At 44.8% G+C, this 21415-nt stretch overlaps 1 protein-coding gene across 3 annotated transcripts in view; it reads right to left on the bottom strand.

Moving 5' to 3' along the window:
• Positions 1 to 295: 295 nt before the first annotated feature.
• LOC123385454 overlaps positions 296 to 21415 on the bottom strand; it is a 66958-nt gene continuing 45838 nt past the window's right edge. For 2 of the 3 annotated variants that reach the window (XR_006597986.1, XR_006597987.1), the window contains 5 exons: positions 21098 to 21324; positions 14186 to 14369; positions 7103 to 7242; positions 3953 to 4172; positions 296 to 3609 (listed from right to left, as the gene is read on the bottom strand). Coding sequence is in view for 1 of the 3 variants with exons in the window: in XM_045057813.1 (XP_044913748.1) it covers positions 1792 to 2217; positions 3392 to 3609; positions 3953 to 3971 (663 nt within the window). In the remaining 2 variants the exon portion in view is untranslated. Of the gene's footprint in view, positions 3610 to 3952; positions 4173 to 7102; positions 8670 to 14185; positions 14370 to 21097; positions 21325 to 21415 lie in introns of those variants that run through there. The other variant, XM_045057813.1, reaches the window with a different exon arrangement.

Raw genomic sequence — 21415 nt, 5'->3', positions numbered from 1 at the left:
GCAGTGATTTATTATTTATTTATTGCTAGAAGGCTTGACTTGAACTATGGACTCACAGAGGGTCAGGACTGGCTTTATGCCACCTCCACACAATGCCACCAAGAGGGTTTCTATACTGCCTCTGGGCAGTGATGAGATGGCAAGCTTAGATAGAAAGAATGATCATCTGATGTATTATATTTAACAGGTGTGTTAATAATATCATTTAAAGTCTATATCAGTTTTATCAAGTCTCCTGTAACTCAACTAATGGAGGAAAATGAGACCAGCTTGTAAGGAACGCAAGTCTTATTTATTCATTGGACATCTATTTATTTATAAATAAATGTGCATCGATACGCAAAGTAAATAAACATGTATCAATATGCAAAACACTGTGGTAGAGTAGAAAGTTAGACAAGATGGACCCCTGCCATCAGGAAACTTAAAGGAAAAATAATAATAATAAATCATATTAATAAACACAACCAACTTTGCTGGGCCTTGCTAGTCCCAGTTCTACACACTCAGCAGAGATTTGCTCATTTAATTTGTACAACAGTCATACGTGATAGTTAGTTATTATCCTCATCTTACAAACTGGTACACAGACAGGTTAAATGATTTGCCCCAGGTCACACAGTGAATACGTAAGCCCAGCTGTGCACCCAGAAAATCTGCCTCCAGAATCCACATACTTAACCACTGTACTATGTACTTAGACAACCATTAAGTGATGCAGAAATGAATGGGATCCTTAAAATTTAGTCTGCCATAAATAGGGGAATTCTATGGGAATCTAGAAAGAAGATCACCTTGGGTGGGAAGCAGGAACTCTGGGATCTCAGCCAAGGCCTCATAGAGGAGATAGCATTTGTGCTCAACTTTAAGAATGGATGAACTTGGAAAAAGTGGACCGATCAGAGATCTCTGGGTAGACATGATGCGGTCTTAGAAGCGACAGAGAAACACCCAGCTTGCACAGAAATGGCAAAACATCCAGGTAAAGAGTTAAAGGAGAGTCGTGTGGTTTACAGAGAGGAGGTGCATTTTATATTGCAAAATAAATCTTCCAAGCACTGTAGGGCTCACTTTGGTCTGACTCTTTCACAGAATAGCATATAAATGGCAGGATATAAGAGCATCTGTCTGGGGGTGCAAGGAGAAATGGGGAGGTCTGAGGGCACCTGGCAGTAGTCCTCTCCCTGTCACTACGGACCCCTCTGAGGAAAACATAACTTTTTATTATCAGAGCTGGAACGGGCCCAAGCCGAGGTCTCAAACTGGCTCAGTTCCCTTCTTAGGCTGAAGTGTCATCGTGTTCCAAGGAGAAATGACTTGATCTTAGCAGATGGCTGTTCGGGCTGGCTGGTGACCAGTCTACTGCCCTGTCCTGTGTCCTCCTGGAGATGAATGGCAGCTTCTTTCCTTAAGTTTCCTGGCTTGCTCTGCTGCTGAAAATACCATTCTGGAAACAACACAGCCTCCGGTGGGCTCTGTACAGGGCTGTCCCAGCCTCCGGGCTCTGGGCAGAGTGACCTCCACCAAGGAAAGCTTGCCCCGACCACGGAGGTATGGAGGGGACCCCACCCAGGACCTTCCTGGGGCCCAGCCTGCAGCTCTGACCTCATCCAGAGTGGGAAGAGGTGCACAGGTGATGAAGGCCGTAGCCGTCCTGAGACAGAGGAAGCCTGGCTGGAAAGGCCAAGAAGGGAGGCACAACACGTACAAGGACGACCATCAGCGTCCTGGTTTATACAGGCTCTCGATTGTTCCTTTGATGTAATATCTAACTTGGTGAACAGATGGTAATCAGGTGACATCAAATGCTTCCCCTTCCTCCAGCTTCTCCTTCCTTGTCCTCAAAAGAGTTCCAAGTTTCTTTCTTTTGTTTTGTTTTGTCTTGTTGTGGGTTTTTTTTTTCCTTTTTCCTTTTACAAAGGAAATTAGACCCAGCAGAATGTAGAAATCACTGGCATGGTGTGTAAGGGGGAGGGGAGACGCATTGTCTTTGCAAAAGGGAGGCTGGCCATCTTTTCCGTTCTGCTTGGCTCCGTGGCTGAGGAAAAGGATCCCACCAGTGAAGCGCAACAGGATTTCAGTTTCTGGGCACAGGACCACAGTGGGCAAATTCATTAGGCTTCTGCTCGCAGACGAAATCTTCTGCAGGGCAGAGCATGATGACACGGAGGAGGCAGCTCGGAGATGCGCTTCCTGTAATGAATTCTCCATCCCTTGCTGGGGAGAATAAAACATTTTCTTACACGTTTGTTTCTCAGACATCTTGGGCACACAGAGGTGGGGGGGAACCCCAGAACCCAAAATAGCACAGCATTGCGTGGGAAGAATGATAAAATTATGGCATTCTGGTGACAGACAGGAGGTTTCATTTTATCTCTCCGTAACAGGGCGTCTTGGGAGGTTCACTGTTTCCACTTCTCTCCTTTCTCCCCATCCCTATGTTTTCCTCCTGTGAACATATACATGGTTGCATATTTTACTTCCATTTTGGATGTTTTTCCTTTTCTCAGCCTGCCTCGGATCCATGCAGCCTAGCTGCTCCGGAGGGCTGTGATCGGCCCCACTCTCCAGTGCTGCCTCCCAAGGGGCCACTCCTATGTAAACGCTTGCGGCCCCAGCTGGCCCCTGCGCAGCACCATTCAAGGACCGGGTACAGCTGCTGTTGCTGCTTTGAAGGCAAATGCATCCCTCAGAATCTGCAGCATGGGATTCCCTGGGATCCCTCCCCACTACCAGTTCACAGACACCAGGCAACAACCTGCTGCCCCAAAACGAAAGCACTGCCCCTCTCGCCGCCAGTCACAGCAAGGTTTTGCATGGCAACCTTCATCCTGTCCACTTCCCTTTGAGCACGCTCTTCCTCCAGTTGTGGTCACGTGCACAAGTCCCACCACCTCTGCGTTAACCCCAGTCCCAACCTCAACAGCCCAGGAGAGAAAAGGCGTGGTGGGCGCCACAGCCTCTGAGATGGGGATTGGCAGGGTCCATGCTGCCTCGTTGCACGTGAACTCTTAGACGCGAGGTGTGGCTACCACTGTACCTGCAATTGTGAGGGTCTGCATGTGTGATCAGCTGTACCCACTGGATCAGGTGGGGTCTGATCAGAGAAGGAGAACCTCTGGGGGTAATTTACCAAGGGAGGATTTGTAGCGTTTACGGGGGCTAGACCTTCTGCAATGGAGACCGCAGGCTATGCTGGCCATGCAGTCCCTGCAGGCTGCTGCTTCTGTGTCTCACCTCCAGGTGCAGTTACTATAGGTCAGCCATCGTGGAGAAGAAAGCCGGATGCAGGTGACAGCAAGAATGAACTAGACCCTGCAGGGGTGAGGGGAGGGTCACATGACATCTGGAACCAGGAGGGGAAATGGAACCTGCTTCCGTCTCTCATTACCTTGACCCCACGGGTGACCCGCGGGAGAAGTGGGTTCCCTGTGCCGAGAGCTGTGTGCACACTGGGGCCAGGACTTGGCAGAACCTGCCGCCCTGGGTCATGTTCAGAGCTTGCCAACGCAAGAGAGGGGTGAACTTCCGTGTTCCTCACCCCCACCTGTGGAAGAAACAGCAATCCCAGCGCAGTACATCCATTCTCATCCTTGTGTGTTGTGTTCGCTGATGAGGGAAACACAGGCAAGAGAAATGTAGCTGAAATTAAATCTCCCTACAGCTTGCAGCCCACTGATAGACACCTGAAACATGCAGAGAGTGACCTTGCTCAAGCAATTCATGGCCGTCTTACTTCCTTCATGTTTCTGTTTCATTAAAGACTAAAAGCAACCTTATCTTAACAGCAGCTAGCCCCTCAAGGTCCTGAAAGCCTTGCTTTCAAACTCCGTAGAGACTTAATGCTCTCCCTCACCCCCAGAAACTTAAAGGTACATAGTCAGTCACTCCTCACAACCTGGTGCAGCTCTCTCTGCCCACAGGTCCTGTCCCCGTGCTTTAATAAAATCACCTTTTTGCACCAAAGACATCTCAAGAATTCTTTCTTAGCCGTTTGCCCAAGAACCCCATCGTTCACTGCCACTAGAAGGTGCTTGGTCAAGTCCAGAGACCATCCCCACAAACTCTGATCCTTCTGCAAGTTTTCAACCCACTCTGTACTTCTACTGCAGTCCAGAAATTAAGCGGGCATCTGCGGAGAACTTGCGTTGAACCAGATCTTGGGCTGGGTCCTGAAGAAAATGCAAAGAAAAGCAGAGAAGGCCACTCGTGCCCGCTGGCTTAAGAGGTGACATACGTTCATCTGAAGCTGACTGACTTCACAGTGTCACACTGGTAAGAGGCGAGGAGGAATCCCTACGGGGACTTCAGGGAGGTTTCCCAGAGTTGGAGGACTTCCACCAGTGCGTGAAGACAGATGGAGAGGAGGAGGAGGAGGAGGAGGACAACAGCAGAGGAGCACAAGCCAGAGTTCAAAAGGCTCACTGGGGGCAGGGAAGGTCCCCCCGACCCCCGCCCCAGCGAGCTATCTGACTGTGCAGAGAACGGGAGGCAGAAAGTCAAGGCTCACGTCAAGGAAGATGCTAGGATGTGATCCCCCCACTGCCTAAGCTCCCCCATCGCCGCGAATGCAAAAGGTGAGCCTGATGATCTTCAGTGATGACAAAGAATAGCTGATGCTCGGGGCACTTACAGTGTGCTGGGGCTGGTGCGTGACCACATAATCCCAAACTAACCTGCAGGTAGTTGTTATTATCGTATGGTATTTACTGTATTTATTTTATACTTCTGAGAGAGCGTGCAAGTGAGCGAGGGGCAGACGGAGGGAGAGAGAAAGGGAGAGAGAACGAGGAGCCCAAAGACGGGCTCGGGCCCACCCGACGCGGGGCTCAAATGCACAAACCGTGAGGTCATGACCTGAGCCGAGATCAAGAGTCGGACGCTGAACCGACTGAGCCACCCAGGCGCCCTCACGTAGTTACTCTTATTCCCACTGAAGAATGAGGAACCTGAGTCTTAGAACATGAGGTCTCTCAATCCCACATTCCTCACTCACCGCTTCAAGGCTGCCCACCTGGCCCTGCAGTTCCAGGCTCAGTGACACAGATGTTGCAGTAGATGCCGGCAACCTACCCAGTGTTACACTCATGAGGCCCTTCTTCTGTCATGTAATTTCAGTTCTGATTAGGGAAGCAAACCCCCCAGGATTCGAGCTGGCTACATTATAAGAGACGTCGGCTAAGAAAGTGGCTTTCTCTACCCAGGAGTCTGGATGGGCTAGAGGGCCTCCATCGCGGTGCAACTCGCATTTGCTGTGCAATGTGCACTGGGTAGTTGTTTCCTTTTCATTTTTTTTTTTAAAGTTTATTCATTTTTGAGAAAGAGACAGGACACGAGCAGGGAAGGGACAAAGAGAGAGGAAGACACAGAATCCGAAGCAGGCTCCAGGCTCTGAGCTGTCAGTACAGAGCCTGACATGGGGCTCAAACCCGCAAACTGTGAGATCATGACCTGAGCTGAAGTCGGACGCTTAACCATCTGAACCACCCAGGCACCCCATCTTTGCTTTTCATTTAATTGGGGGGGGGTTCCTCCTGCAGATTCCAGGTTTCTTTTGTGGGGGTGGGGGAGCATTTTCAGTTTGTGAGTTGAAAAGCACTCGTTGGCGTCAGTAATGAAAATGTGCGCACAGAGAAATCACCACCGCCCCCCAGGCAGGGCAGCGCTCCCTCCCCCCCATCCCCAGGCCCAGAACTGCTACAGTGAGCAGAGGCCGGCTGAGGCAAGGAAGCAGGAACGGGGAAGGAGCTCAAGCTAGTAAATGTGTCAATTTACTTGGGCTCCCTGCAATTTAGAAGCTGATTTCAAAGAAAAATTGCTTCGGGCCTCACGCTCCTTCTGTTGTTGCCAAATGTGGCCCAGTTTTACAGCTGACTGACCACGGGCTAAAAATGCGGGTCTCTGGTGGTCTCCGCAGGCCCCGCTGGCTCCCAGCCTCCCCCAGCAGAAGTCACAAGAATAATTACAGCTAATGGAGGCAGGTCGGGGCAGGCCGTCCCTCGCGTCACCGCCACCTGCTTCCCCAAGGACTGTGCCTCGGCTCGCACACGCAGCTGTTGTGAATCCCCAGTCAACAGCTGACATGACTCATTAGAACCTCACACTCCTGCCCGGCAATCCCCTCACGCCTCTCGAACCTTCTCTGCTAGCCTTCATGCCCAGCTCACAGTCTGTGGCTGCGTGCTCCCTGCCCTCCCTGTCCTCTCTGTCTCCCACCCCTGCCCTGGGTGACTCCCCGCCCAGGGTTAATCATGTTTTCTCCAGGGCCTCCACCCAGAAGGAAAAGAAACAGTCTGACTTCAGTGAGGGTGACAGGGCAGAGGGGCAAAAAATCCTTTCCCCACACGCAGAAATCCACGCACAGGCCTTTCTCTCCGGCAACTTCCATCTGAGTGTGTCTCACTTAAAATCCATTCCTCTCCGGTTGCCAGCCTGACATGGGGGATGAGGGGTTAGGAGATTGCTCTGTGGTAATAGGGACAAATTCATCTCAGCTGAACTTCCAGAGAGATGCTGGGTGTTTTGTTTTGTTTGGTTCAGAAAGGGCAGTTACTCAAATAGTGTTGTTTGGAGAGTGAATCATTAATAAGTTGTCCCCGCAACAAACCCTTCAAGAACCTATCAACCTGGGTGGCTCAGTCAGTGTCTGACTTTGGCTCAGGTCATGTTCTTGCAGCTTGTGGGTTCGAGCCCCGTGTTGGGCTCTGTGCTGACAGCTCGGAGCCTGGAGCCTGCCTCGGATTCTGTGTCTCCCTCTCTCTCTGCCCCTCCCCCGCTCACGCTCTGGCTCTCTCTCTCAAAAATAAACATTAAGAAAAAGAAAAGAACCTATCAACACAACCTCAGTTGCTCAGAAGAGAGATTCCTCCCGCACACGGCTTATCTCCGGGCAACTGGAGGATGCATAACGTCTGTTCAAAGAGCACCTGTTTGGGGAAGCTTTGGGATGGCGTCTAAGCCAGCAGGGCTATTCTAGGCTACGGTGAACCGTGGGAGGCCAAAAGCAAACGGATGTGCCACCTGCAGGTGGGGCCCAGCCGACAGAACAGGGTAGACCAGATGACCTTTCTCCTCTGGTGCTCTCTGGTTCTGGGCTCCTTACCTGAACTTCCTTCTTTTGTGAAGACAACCGTCTAGACGAATGGAGATGACCTTTGAAGACCAATCACGACCTTCCACTGGGACATTTGCATGTGATTCCTACGGAAAGGTCACCCGAGAATTCCGTGGTTGAAGAGCATCCTTTCAAACAACAAATGTGACAATTAAAACAAAGCACCCTTCTCATGTGGTGGCAGTGCGGAAGCAGCTGGGCTCCAGGATGGCTTGGCCGGCGCAGGCCTGTGGCATTTGTCACCTAAGGGAAACAATAGCATCTCTGTAGGCATTTCTGTCTGAAAGGGCAAGAGCTGTTGCCAGCTGCTCGGCTCGGGCCAACAAGAGAGGGGCAACAGGAGAACACCCATCGTGACTGTAGGGCATCCTCACACCTTCCCAAAGCCCCCATATTGTCTTGCCCCCTCGTGACGGTGTGCGCATGTGCATACCGGTGACAAAGGCAGGGTCTTGATTCCGGAGCGGGAGGTGAAGCTTTGGGCACAGGGTAGGCACGGTGGCTGTGGGTGTGTCTCTGCCATTCCACTCGGAAATAGCCAGGTCGCCCACAGCTCTGTCCTCCAATTGAAAAATGTGCGTTGGACTGTGAGCCACAGATACACATCTCACTTTCTCCCATTTTTTTTCCAGTCTCCAGTGGAACCAAGTCTTCCATGGAAGCGACCATTTATGGATAGATTATGGTTCCTCTAAAAAGACTCTCAAATGCTGGTCATCCTGGTGGATACTCTGTTCAGAGGGAAACTGACCCATGTAAAGCCCTTGCTGCTTCTCCATCTAGATCCCTCCCATGCAGCTCATCGGGTCAAGGGCTGGGGGCCTAACCCATAAAAAGAACCAATGGACACCTTTCCAATGACTTAGGAGCCATATGGTTTCTAAGAAAATACGTAAGTGGAGGAGAAAACATTGAACCTATTACATTCTCTCTCTCTCTCTCTCTCTCTCTCTCTCTCTCTCTCTCTCTCTCTCTTTCTCCCTTGAAGCTGAGCCATGAATAAGAGAATTTCCCATTGGGAGGAGAAATTGTTTCTGAAGAGTCATGAAGTAAATTTAGAACGAAAGAAGCCAAAGGTAAGGGTGAGTTGGGGCAGTGGGCAAACACAAGGAGCCACTGATGGTTGTGAGTGAGCAAGAAAGAGACACAGCAGGTAGGTATTTTGTCCTGATGGTGCAGTATTTGAGGAGGACCCCACAGAAGCCCCCTTGAATCCTTCTGTTCCATTTCCAGATGACCGTTCTGTACCTCTGTTTTCTGTCCTAGGTTTCGGACTTCCTCATTGTTGCACATATACCTTAACATTAATTCCCCTTCACTTTGGCTAGCTTCAAGAAGTCTCTATCCCTTCCCTGAAGATAAACCTGGAAAACAGGACAACAGACACCCTAGGGAGACTAGCTTTCCCAGGGCCCAAAAAAGAAAGGGTGATTATATTAAGTACACATTTAAGGGGTGCCTGGGGGCTCAGTTGGTTAAGCATCCGATTCTTAATTTTGGCTCACATCATAATCTCACAGTTTTGTGAGTTCGAGCCCCGCGTCGGGCTCTGTGTGCTGACTACACAGGGCCAACTTGGGATTCTCTGTCTCCCCCTCTGTCTCCCCCTCCCCTGCTCTCACTCTCTCGTCTATCAAAAAAAAAATCTAAAAAAGAACACATTTAATTGTTGCTGTTCTATCTGATTAAAGGAAGGAGGAAAAAGAATTCTGATCTACAAGGCGATCACCAGATCCAGGGAAGGTGATCAGGCAGCCAAAGGCATTGGCTGTAATTTATACAGATTATTGTATATTATATTGTATATTATAATCTGTAATTTATACAGATTATTGAGTAACCTGACTGCCTCAGAGGGAGAGAGAGGGGAGTCTGATCTCTCCTGCTAGGAGGGCTGTCCCTTTGGAGACGTGAAAAACTGAAGTCACGGCAGGCAGCTTTCATGTCCCCCCTCTGGAAAAGACCAGCAACACTGGCACCCCAGCACATGTGGCCTAAGAGGTCAAAGCCCTATTCTGCCTGGTTCCTTGAGCCTTGTGGACACTGACCCAAGATGAGAGATTCACATTCCAAACTGGGTGTCAGTCACTCAGGCGTTTTATCTTTTTTCCTGTTGTATCTATAATGAACACACTCTAGGAGAGGAAGAATGCACAGTATTTTAACAAGTGTCGAGAAGCTTCTATGCCATTACATATTCATTACAGCCTGTTTGAGGAGGCTGGGAGGACCCAGGTAGAGCAGGTTATATAATATTTAAAAACCTCAGCTAACCAGAAGTCAGCTAACCATAACTTCTCAATTAACCAGACATTTAACTGTTACTTTTATAAACATAAACCAAAAACAATAAAAATACAAATAAAAAATGTCAGACTAGGTTATGTCTCAGCAGCTACACATTAGAGATCTCTAGGACCAGGACCTTGAGATGTTTCAGGATCTTGACTCGTGTAAAAATGTTTGGCTTGCCCATCAACCTCTACTGACAAAGGCATGGGTGTGATCACAAGTATTTTGGGCAGATTTGCAACAAGATTCTATTTTGTTCTCATGGAAGCAGGGAATTGGATGTTTAAATGTCCACCTATGAGATCCTAAACATAAGTGTTTAAGATTATACCAGCCTGAATATCACATTTTCTTCTGGAGAAGAGGGATCTTGAGGGGGGATTTGTCCACATGCCAAGCTAGACAAAAGCCTCAAGTACTCAAAGGCATCAGTGAGCCATTGGACAGAAACAGGTCTTGGGATTTGGACTCGTTTGGTCAAGAGACATGGGTTCTAGCCTCAGCCTTGCCAGTCAGGGAACGACTTTGAGAAAGCTTGGTCCCATTTTCCTTGGCTGCAAAATGGAGAGACTGTATTAATGTCTAAAATGGCCTATCTTCAGAGATGACCTCACTTCCAAAACCTGCTCCATCATGTGGAGAGTAAATTTAGAGGCTACCTGTCTTACTTTGAGCCCTCAACTCAAGGCAAGTGATGGAGGAAGATACCTTTGAGAAAATCCCAAGCTCTGTATTACAGTTTTGCCCTCTGAGGGAAACTCCACCTGGGATAATCATCCTCCATATGTAGTCCTAGTTGTGGTTCACAAACTACTTTTCTTGATATAGAAAGATCTTGAAGGTTCTAGCCCATCACTCAGATCTGGCATTTAAAGACATATTCCTCCCACACTGGGAACTCCCTGACCAGAACTGAGATTATGTAGCCATGAAGACCCCTTTTAGTGTCTCTCAGACCCTTCATCCCAGGTCAAATCCAGAAGTTCTTCCAAATCCATTTGGAGGTAAGGCAATGGGAGGTTTTGTGTGGGAAAAGGATGAGATGCGTCCTTCCTCTTAGAGCTGGGTGACCTCCCTCTTCAGGACTCCCACAGCCTCACTGGCCAAGGGGTCAGGGGCCTGTAAAATAGGGTAGAACCGGGTTTCCTCTCAGACCCCAAAAATCAACCCACTGCAACAGGTGTGTGTGATCTATCTACTGTAATCAGACTGGGACAGAGAATATTCCTAATGGTTACTGCCTTGGGCTCTGGGGCCACAAAGTTGGGACAAGTGACTTCATCTACTAAGGCTTTAATCTCCTTATCTGTAAAATGGGCTTAAAAACAGTCTGCACTTCATAAGGTTGGTGCACCAATTCAGTGAGAGAGTTTATGCCAAGTACTTGGTGTGTAGGAAGTGTTTAGTAGCATGTAGCTCATGTTTTGTTGTGTCCCAAGGATCCCCCAAACCCTTCTGTGTTCGCCCAAAGTCTCCTGAAGACAGGGCATCACAGGAGTTAAATTTGATATGACCTCCCTGTCTCATCTAGGAGAAGGAACGGGGGCTGATGAACCTTCCGATCTGTGGTGAGCACGAAGTGGTTCATTGGGTCTGAGCCGACAGCTCTGATTTTTGCACCTGTGACTTCACTCAGTCCAGAAGCGCCACCTCTGCTTTCCGTAGATAAAGGTGAGAAATTAGTCATTTTTGTCACCCTCCTTCCAGCCTCGATAATTTCAGTTGCACCTATGTTCATTAGAGTTCCATAACTTTTAGTTGAGGTTTGGGCATTCAAACGCACCCAGGCTCGATTAGAAAGGAAGAAGTTGCATCATTTCATAAAAAGAGGAATAATACCCAGAGTCTTAGTGTGGCACCCGAGGCTGAACCAAGGGATCAAGGGCGCGGTCAGGGGTTCACTCATTCTGCCTCTGCCATTTGCCAGCTGTGGACAAGTCGGACTTCTCCAAGACCACACCTCCTTCTTTATGAGGAGGAGAAGGTAAAAGCCTGGCAATGATCCCTCCCTAGGGTCATGGCGGAGACAGTGTTCTACAGCTCAGTATTTGTCGGTGCCGAGTCTACTCAGCTTCTCTCCCAGACCCGTTGATGGCTGGTAGGCAACTGCATTAACCATTTGGTATCTCTCCATCAACTGGCAACCAAAAGCAGGCAGCTGGCTCATCCGCCCGCCGGACTGGACTCCCAACTTGCAGCAAGTCTACCTACTTGGACTGCGCCAGTACAGCCCTGAGCCTGCAAATCCGCCACCGGCAGGGGGAGCACTTCCCCATCTCCCACGGATAGTCACCCTTCCCCGCACCCAGGGTGGGGGTGGGGGTGGGGAGCAGGCTGGAGGCAACAGAACGGGGACCTTCAGCACCTGAGTCCTACTAAAGATCGCCAGCCCCTAGACAGAGTCCACATCCAGCTGGAATGTGGTAGGGACGGCATGACTCCGGGTTGTGGCTCTGATAAGATACACAGAAAAGCCTCCTCCTCCTCCTGTCCTTCTCCTGAGGATCTCTGAGTTCTCCAGTGGAACTCTGCTCTGCTCCCCCATCTGATGTCCCATCAAGTCTTGGTCACAGCACTTCCAACCTGGCCTTCACTGTTTCTTTGTTTTGTTTTTACTATTCAACGTTCAGTCATTCATAGCAAGGACCCTGGTCTCACACTACCTGAATTTCAATGCTGCTTCCTACATATGTGACATTAGCCAAGTTACCCAATCTCTCTGTGTCTCCTGTTCTGCACCTGTTAAAAAAAAAAAAAAAAAGGTAATAATAGCTCCTCCTTTTATACAGCTGTCCTGAGGACTGAGTGAGTTTATGCAGGTAAAGTGGTTGTCAGAGTCTAAACACTGTATTACTGCTGGCTTCTTGTTATTGTGTTCTTATGCCTCAGTGACACCTTGTAATTAGTGGCGTTGTGAGGAGGTATCATCTCATAGGAGGAAGGGAGCAGAGACTGTCCAGTCAGCTCTCCACCAGGACGCTGAGTGAATCCATTGTGTTGCAAAACACAGTTGGACTCTTCTTTGTTTATCATGATCCTAGGGCAGCTCAGTCCTTCCTGTTCTTGGGATGGTTCCTCTTCTTCCGGAACTTTCTGTTTATTTCTGTAGATCCACCCTCCCCAGTTACATAGAGAGAAATAGAGATCTATATTTTACAAAAAGACATAGATAATTTTTTTTAAAAAACTCAAACTACCCAAACACGTCAACCTCACCACTGTCATGCTTAACCCCACACCATGGTGCGAGATGGGGAAGAAAAAGGCAGTTATGCCTGTTCTCGCTCTCCCTAAATGCAGGATGGTTTGGTTCTTCTGAATATTTATCCTGAAGAGCCATCTTTTTAATGTCTTCAACAACAAGGGGCACCTGGGTGGCTCAGTTGTTTAAGCGTCTGACTCCGGCTTAGGTCATGATCTCGTGGTCCGTGAGTTTGAGCCCTGCGTCAGGCGCTGTGCTGATGGCTCAGAACCTGGAGCCTGCTTCAGATTCTGTCTCCCTCTATCTGCCCCTCCCTGGCTTACACTCTGTCTCTCTCTCTCAAAAATAAATAAACCTTAAAAAAAATTAAACAATAAAATCTTCAACAACAAGAGGAGTAGAATTAATGAAGAATTCTCACAGGTAAACCTGTCTTTTTTGGCCACTTGGGTAAAAGTGGAAATAATGTTCCCAAACCCTACCCCACATCCTATCCCTACCCAGACCCCAATCCTCACAGCCCTGATAGCAGCTTGGGGGCAAAGTCATCTTCCCAGAAAGTGCTGGCCACAGACACAGGGGGAGGAGGGTGGGGTGGGGGCGGGGAGGGAGCTACCTCCGCTTTGAACCAGACTCTGCACCCTGCTCACACCCCACCCCACCCCCCATCCGGGTGCCACAACGTATACCCCGGGCATTTCCAAATCATTGCCCATTAGCTTCCCAGTAAAACAAAAAGGCCATAGCTGGCACTTTAATTCTCTCCCCACCCAAGCTGTTCATGCAAGAAAAAAAAAATTTTTTTTAAGACTACAAGTTGAAAGGCTTTTTTTTAAGCACCTACCCACATTAAAGGAGGACTATTTAATTCTAGAGCTACAGCTACAAGATCAAAAATAGGAATAATTAAAGCCTGAGATGTAACTGTTAAGAAAGGCGTTTTTTATTTTCTTTGCCAAGTCCTTAAACAGGTAAACCACATATTTAAAGAAAGCACTAAGATCTGAAAATCCCAATGGGAATTTTTTTTTCTTGTTTCAGGTATAACGAATTCAGTCTTCAGAGACCACAGAGCAGAGTTTGTTAAGCTCCCTGAACTGTCAGCTGAATAATTATCTGGCAAAGCCTGTGTGTAGGTGACTCCCCACGATTTCACTTCTTTCCTGTTTTGAAACAGAAGGTCACCAACCTCTGGAACAAAATTTGGCAAACTCAGGGAATGTCAGCTTGTGGCCTTCCTTTGCATTAGGGGATATTTCATTTTTAAGTCTTGCAAATATGTATACTGAATGCCACTCAAGTACATGTCCTAGAGAATGTAGAATTTAAAAGCAAAAGAAACAAAATTAAAAAAAAAAAAAAACCAACCAAACACAAAAACAATCTCCCTTTTTTCAGAGTGGCTGGAGCCAAATGAACCTTATGTCAAAACCCATGAACAGTCTGACAATTTATATTCCAAGGAGAAGGTGAAGCAGGAACATTGAGGGTCGAACGAAAAAAAAAAAAATCTCATTACAGCCAAACCTGTTGGTTTTTTAATAAGATTATAATTTTAAATTGTGGCCTTAAAATACCTGTCTGAGTGCTTGGACGTTACTGCTTTAAAATCTCCACTTGAGAGGCTGTGGCTGTGGGGGTTCCGGTTCACCTAAAAGGAGTCTGGACAGCTGATTCATGGGCGCTTCCTTCTGTCACATGAACCTCGTCCTGTTCTGAAACTGAAGTATTCAGTCTCCGTCCCCATAGGATGCAAGGTACCTTCAAGGAAAGACAATGCATGTCATTATCCTAACTTGACTGAAGGCAGAGCTAAGTAGAGATGAGACTTGAGATCTTGAACTTGAGATCAGATGCAAAACCTGACGTGGAGCAGAGATCACGCCTGGCTTGCCTTTGTCCCAAAAGAACGTTGCCTGGGTGTCAGGCAGGACTGCTGGCTACACCTGACCAGGTGTGGGGAGGTGGGATTTGCAGAAGGGAACACAAAACCTCATTTCCTTGTAAAGGAGAAAAATGAACAGCCCACCTGCTCCAGAACTGGCCAGCTTCTCTCAAGTTTGGCCAAATAGGACATTCCGTTGCTCTTATCCTAAAACCAGAAAACTACCTCCCTCACTCCTGCTACTGCCTCTGTTATCTGCCAAATGTCAAAATGGGCCTGGAGTAGGCTGTCTGCTTTGCTCTCCAGGGTAGTAGAGTTGAGAGAGGGGCAATGATCAGCCAGTGCTGTCCTAGACTCACATCTGCAGCTGGAAATCACCTAGCCACACAGTCTCCATTATCCGTGCAGACAAAGGTGGTTGAGAAAAGAGGCAGGTCCCCGATGCAGCTGTAACTATTCCTGATGGGACCTTATTTCTAGAATCAGCAGCCTACACTGTGTTCCCGGGACTGGAACCTGATAGGTACACCCTCTACATTCTCTGGACAAACCAAAGGATGACGAAACAAGCACGGAGAAACGACCCTGTGACCATGTGTTTGATCATTTCTCTTTGGAATCAGCAGCGAAGTTGGTCAATTGTTTTAGTTTGCCCTGATTTTTTTTCAGGGCACCCCAGCCCTCAGAAGGTATAGGTTTATATGACTGCCCCTTGCCTCAAGAAAAGCTGCAAACTCCTTGGGAAACCTTTCTATCCTGTCACCTGTATTTCCCAAAGTTTGGGGCGGGTATTCGTCTCCTGTCTTTACTTAGGCTACTTGATTATCAGTGTTCCAAGAACCTTAAACATCTAAGTCTTTTTCACTGTTTTTCCCTCAAGCTCTAAAGCCCTTGTGAAAACTGACCCTCAAGGTGCATCCTGATGTCTTGTGGACCCCAGGTGGGACATGAGGATTACGCCGTGATGAGTGTGCAAGCCAGTTTCAAATATGTGGTCCATGCCTATAAACCCACGAGAGCTTGAAAGCTGCCATTGTTGATGCCAGCCTGACTCAAAAGACAGAAAATATCCCAGCATACCCAGATATTCCTCTCAACCCCCCCTTCCTGTCTTCTTTGATAACATTAACTCCATGATCACTGTTGTTACCAAATTCCAGTCTTTGCCTGCTGCCCCAACACCAGCCTTCACCCCTCCAACCCACTTTCTTTCTTTCTAGAAGCCACAACGATTGTATGACTTGCTCCAACCGAGCAAGTCAGTCAATGGCCAGAGGTCATTCTGAGCATTAGCTTTCCGTTCTGCAAAACCTACACACCAAATTGAAGAGCAGACAAATAAACCCACAGCTTGGGGTCATCAGGGTAAGGGGCTAAAATAAGATCTCATTTTGTTTGACAGGTGCATGGAATCGGGGATTTAAATTTCGGGAAATCTCCATGAGAGAAAGTAAACCTATGGTCATCGTCATGGGTAGTCATCAGTCAAGTGTTCCAATGTGGACACGTTTCACCCAGATTGGTCCCCAAATAATTCCTAAAACTTCCTAAGTTTCTTGCAATCTATGAGAAATGTTTCCGGTGTCCCGCCCCCCACCCGTTTAGTCCTTACACATTTTTTAGTTTAGCGTTCCCGATATTGCAATTGCTTATGAATGGGGTGTAGTATCTGGCCAACTTACTGAAATTCTCTTACTAGTTCAGATCATTTTGCGGTTGATTGAGAAGGATTTTCCAAAGAGACAATTATACAGTCTGCAAGTAAAAACAGTTTTGTCTTTCCGTTTTCAATACTAATACGTTTTGTTATTTTATACCGTTTTATTCCATTAGCTCGGATGTTGAATAATAACAGTGTTCGTCTTTGTTTCTGATTTCAAACAGGTGACTCACCGCTGAAGATCAGGTTTGTAGAGGGGTTTCGTTCCTTTATGAAAATGAGGCTGTTTTATTTTAATTCTGTTTTGTTAAGTGTTTTTTTTTACGTCACAAATGGGTCTTTGCTGAGCTCATTAAAACAGTTTTTCTGAATCTATTGAGATGACGTTATGATTTTTCTCGTAATTCTTGATCAAATGAATTACATTAATAGATTTCTTCATGTTGAAATATCCTGGCATTCCAGGGATAAGCCCTGCTTTGTTAAGACATATTATTCTTTTAGGACACAGATGGATTTAATTTACTACTGTTTATTTAGGATTTTGGTGTCCTTGTTCATAAATTTGATTGATCTATATTTTCTTTCCCCTCGATATCTTTGTTTAGTCTTGTTATATGGTTACACAAGCCTCATAGATGAGAAGCTTCCAAGTTTATTCTAGGTTCAGAAAGAAGTACTAGACCCCCCAAATTATCTGTTTCTTGGTGATCTGAGCTTTATGATTAACTTTGCCTAACTTTTAAATGTTTCTATAACTATACCTCTTTAGTCAATTTTAGAATTTATATTTGCCAGGAAATCACCATTTTAAAATCCACATTTGCACATTTATTTTAAAAAGTTGAGCATGGTATGTTTTTATGTTTTAAATCTTCTAACAGAATATACACCCTTTCTTATTTCTGATGTTTCATCAATTTTCTCCTTATTAATAATTGGCCTCGATCAAAGCCTTGATCATTTTTCTTTTTTTTGCATTTACTCCATTAACTGCTGCATTTTCTCATGTTTATTCTCTCCTACTTTTGGGGGGATTACCTTACAATTTGTTATCTAGCTTCTTGATTCATAAGTTTAGTAAAAAAACAAAAACCAAAAAAACCTCCTCATTATCTAATTAGACTATTTCAAACTGTAAAATGTTCTCTGCCTATTATTTTGCATGCATCCCACAAATTTTTTTCTTTAATGCTGTGCTCACATTCTTGTTTATTCCTAACTTGTTTGTGATTTCAGTAAAATTTTCTCTTCAATCTAGGAGTTATTTAAAAGTCTGTGTTAAAATATCCCAGTAATTGTATCTAGACTATATAAAGAACTCCTACACATCAATACAGAAAAGACAGCTCATTACAAAATGAATAAATAAACATTGGAACAGGCAACTCGTCAAGAAGATATATGAATGGCTAAAAAAACATGTGAAAAGGTAGTCAACATTAGCAGTCTTCAGGGAAATGCAAATTCAAACTACAATGAGATACCACTTGCCATCCACCAAACGGTTGCCATTTAAAAGATGTGAAAATATCAAGGGCACCTGGGTGGCTCAGTCAGGTGAGTGTCCAACTTAAGCTTAGGTCATGATCTCACGGGTTCATGGGATTGAGTCCCACGTTTCGCTCTGTGATGGCAGTGCGGAGCCTGCTTGGGATTCTCTGTCTCCCTCTCTCTCTGCCTCTCCCCTGCTCATGCTCTGTCTCTCTCTCTCTCAAAAAATAAACATTGAACGAATGAATAAATGAATAAATGAATGAATAAATAAATAAATAAATGATGTTAAAATATCAAATATTGGTGAGAAAGAGGAGCAAAACCTCTCGTATGTGGCTGACAAAAGTATAAAATGGCACAACCACTTTGGAAAAGAGTGGTAGTTTGGTGGCAGTTTCTAATAAAATGAAATTTACCTCAACCTGATAAGCCTGAGATTCTGTTACTAGGTACATGCCCCAAATAAATGAAGGCACATATTCAGAAAAGTCCTTGTACAAAAATGTTTCGGGGCGCCTGGGTGGCTCAGTCGGTTGAGTGTCTGACTGTGGCTCAGGTCACGGTCTCATGGGTTGTGAGTTCAAGCCCCGCATTGGGCTCTTTGCTGACAGCCCAGAGCCCGGAGTCCTCTTCGGATTCTGTGTCTCCTTCTCTCTGCCCCTCCCCCACTCGCGATCTGTCTCTGTCTCAAAAATAAATAAACATTAAATTTTTTTTTTAAATGTTTCTATTAGCTTTATGCAGGTGCAATAACCCCACACTGAAGTCTGGATTACCACACAGTAATATATCTGCACAGAGACATACTACTTAAAAAATGAGTAAGTAAATAAGGGATGAACAGTTCGTACGTACCACAAACAACAGGGATGCATCTCAAAAACATGCTGAGTGGAAGAAGCCAGATACAAAAGAGTATCTGCTATGTGAACCATTTACATAAAGTTCAAGAACGGTGATTGTCTCTGGGTGGGGGCATGACCAGAAAGGGGCAGGAGGAATCTTTTTGGGGTGATGGAAATGTTCTAGATCTTCAGCTGGATGATTACTGAGGGGTGGACATCAAAATTCTGTGAGCTCCACAACTGAATACTTTAACTATATAAATTATACTTAGAAGAACACCAACAACAACATAAAGTGTTTCCCTTCCCCCCTCCTTTTGTTGTTAATTTATACTATTATTGCATTTGGCTAGTAAATTTATTTAAATACTTTCAACTACTTAATATTTGCTGAGATTTCCTTTGAATCATAGTAGATAGTGCATTTTTGTTACTGCTCCATAAGTATTTGAAAGAATATATGTTATTCTGTTAAAAATAACCTATACAGCTTGTAGTGTCTTATTCAAATATACCAGTTTTCTTTTTTTTTTTTTAATGATATTTCTATTTCTGAGAGAACTATGCTAAAATTGTGGCTTTTTCCACTCATTTCATCCGGTAAACATTTGCTGAGTTCCTACCCTTTGAGGAACATACATTAACAGTTGAGAGGAAAGGGTGTGGAGCTAGAACCCTTGGGCATGAATTCTGACTTGGGTATCGACTAGTTGTGTGACAGTGAATATGTCACGTAGCCTCTCTGTGCCCCAGTTTCTATATCTTTAAGATGTGGACAGTATAGTATCTGTCTATGTATCTGTCATACCTATTAAATAAGTACATGTGAAGTCCTAGAATAATGCTTGCATATAATAAGGACTTAATAAATGTTACCTATTATATGACAGAAACTATGGTAAGCCCTGGAGATATTACAATGAAAGAGAGAATATAAGACATGGTCTGAGACCTCCTGGGGCTTACCTTGCAATGGAGGAGTCAGACTTTTTGTCAATTGCATATATAAATGTATAATTACGCTGGGATAAGTGCAATTAAAGAAAACAGTATCATAAGAGCATATAATGAAACATCATCTATTTTGAGGGACTGGAGAAGACTTTCCTAAGGAAGTAGTATTTGGGTCGAGGAGAATGTGGTTATGACTTTAGAATACAAAATAATTTCTTAAACAAGTCACAGTAAGTATAGTTCATAAAATTTTATTGCATTAAAATTTAAACTTGTATAGTTCAGGGGCACCTGGCTGGCTTAGTAAGAGGAGAATGTGACTCTTGATCCTGGGGTCATGAGTTTGAGCCCCATGTAGACTATAGAGATTACTTAAATAAATAAAACTTAAAAAATTTTTTAACTTGTATAGTTCAAAAATACCATAAATAAATTGAAAAGACAAATCAAAGACAAGGACAAGATATTGCAATGCGTATGGCTGATAAAAGGTTGCAAATTTATAAAGAAATTCTACAAATCAATAAGAACAAGGCAAAATGTATAAATGTGTGGACAGATGACAGGAACAAGCCATTCACAATAATCAATTGGAATTGCCAAAAAAAGACACATGTAAAGATTCCCAACCTCATTAGTAAGTAAGGTAACACACAAAATACAGTAACAATGAGATAACATGTACCTGATATAGTGGCAAAAATTTTAAAGTCTAACAGTATCAATATTTGGCAATGGGAACTCTAATGCTACTCCAAAAATAAATTATATAATTAATTTGGAGAGCAATGAGGCAATATCTAGTAATATATACTCTTTGACTCAGAAATTTTACTCCGGGGTATATACTCTAGAACTAAGCTTTCCAACTTTTTCACATCATGGCCCACAGTGGATTTTATTTTCCCCAGTTAGTGAGTCTCTGTCTTTTAATAGGAGAAATTTAGCCCATTTACATACATTGTGATAACTAATATGACTGGATATATTTCTAAAGCCTTATTTAATGTTTAAAAATTTTTTTTAATGTTTATTCATTTTTGAGAGAGACAGAGTGTGAATGGGGGAGGGGCAGAGAGAGAGGGAGACACAGAATCCGAAACAAGATCCAGTCTCTGAGCTGTCAGCACAGCCCAACGCAGGGCTTGACCCCACGAACTACGAGATCATGACCTGAGCTGAAGTTGGATGCTTAACCGACTGAGCCACCCAGGTGCCCCCAGCCTTATTATAATGTTTACCATGTATCCACTTTAAAAATGTCTTTGTTAGTTTTCCTTTTTTAAACCATCTGTTTCAATGGATTTTGAATTCTTTGAATTTTTTTTCCTCCAATAGTTTAGACATTATATACCCTATTTCTATTTTTTCTGGTGATTATCCTTACACTTTAAAACACACTTAAGCATATATCTTTCTATGTAGCTCAGGTATTTGTCAATATCTCTATACTTACCCTGAAAAGTTATCTATTGATTTGATGTAATTCCAATATTAGCCTGCTTTCAATTTCTTCTGTGTCCCAAACCCACCACATTGAAATCATTTGGGATTTTAGTTTTTGTTTAGTTCTATTCATTATTTTTCACATCACGCTATCAAAATCTTTTAAGATTTAACAATTAAGCTTATAGGTTTATTGGCTTACCACCTTCCTGTGACTTGATCACTTTCTTAGGGTCGCTTTTCTTCTTGCTAGAAACACTCAAGTGTATCTTCTCAGAGAGGATCTGTGGGGGCTGAACCCTTGCATGTCAGTCATTTTATCCTGCTCTTCAATTTCACTGCTAATTTGGCTCAGCATAACGTTGTAGTTCTCTGGAGTTATTCTTTCTCCTGCAGTTGAAAATGAATGCATTCCCCTAAACTGCTATCCTTTAAAAAAAAATAATAATAATGTTTATTTATTTAAAAAAAATTTTTTTTAAAATTTTTTCAACGTTTATTTATTTTTGGGACAGAGAGA

Source organism: Felis catus, chromosome A1 (assembly GCF_018350175.1).
Source record: "Felis catus isolate Fca126 chromosome A1, F.catus_Fca126_mat1.0, whole genome shotgun sequence".
NCBI lineage: Eukaryota > Metazoa > Chordata > Mammalia > Carnivora > Felidae > Felis > Felis catus.
The sequence above is the reverse complement of the archived record's forward strand: the minus strand, read 5'-3'. Positions and strand labels throughout refer to the sequence as shown.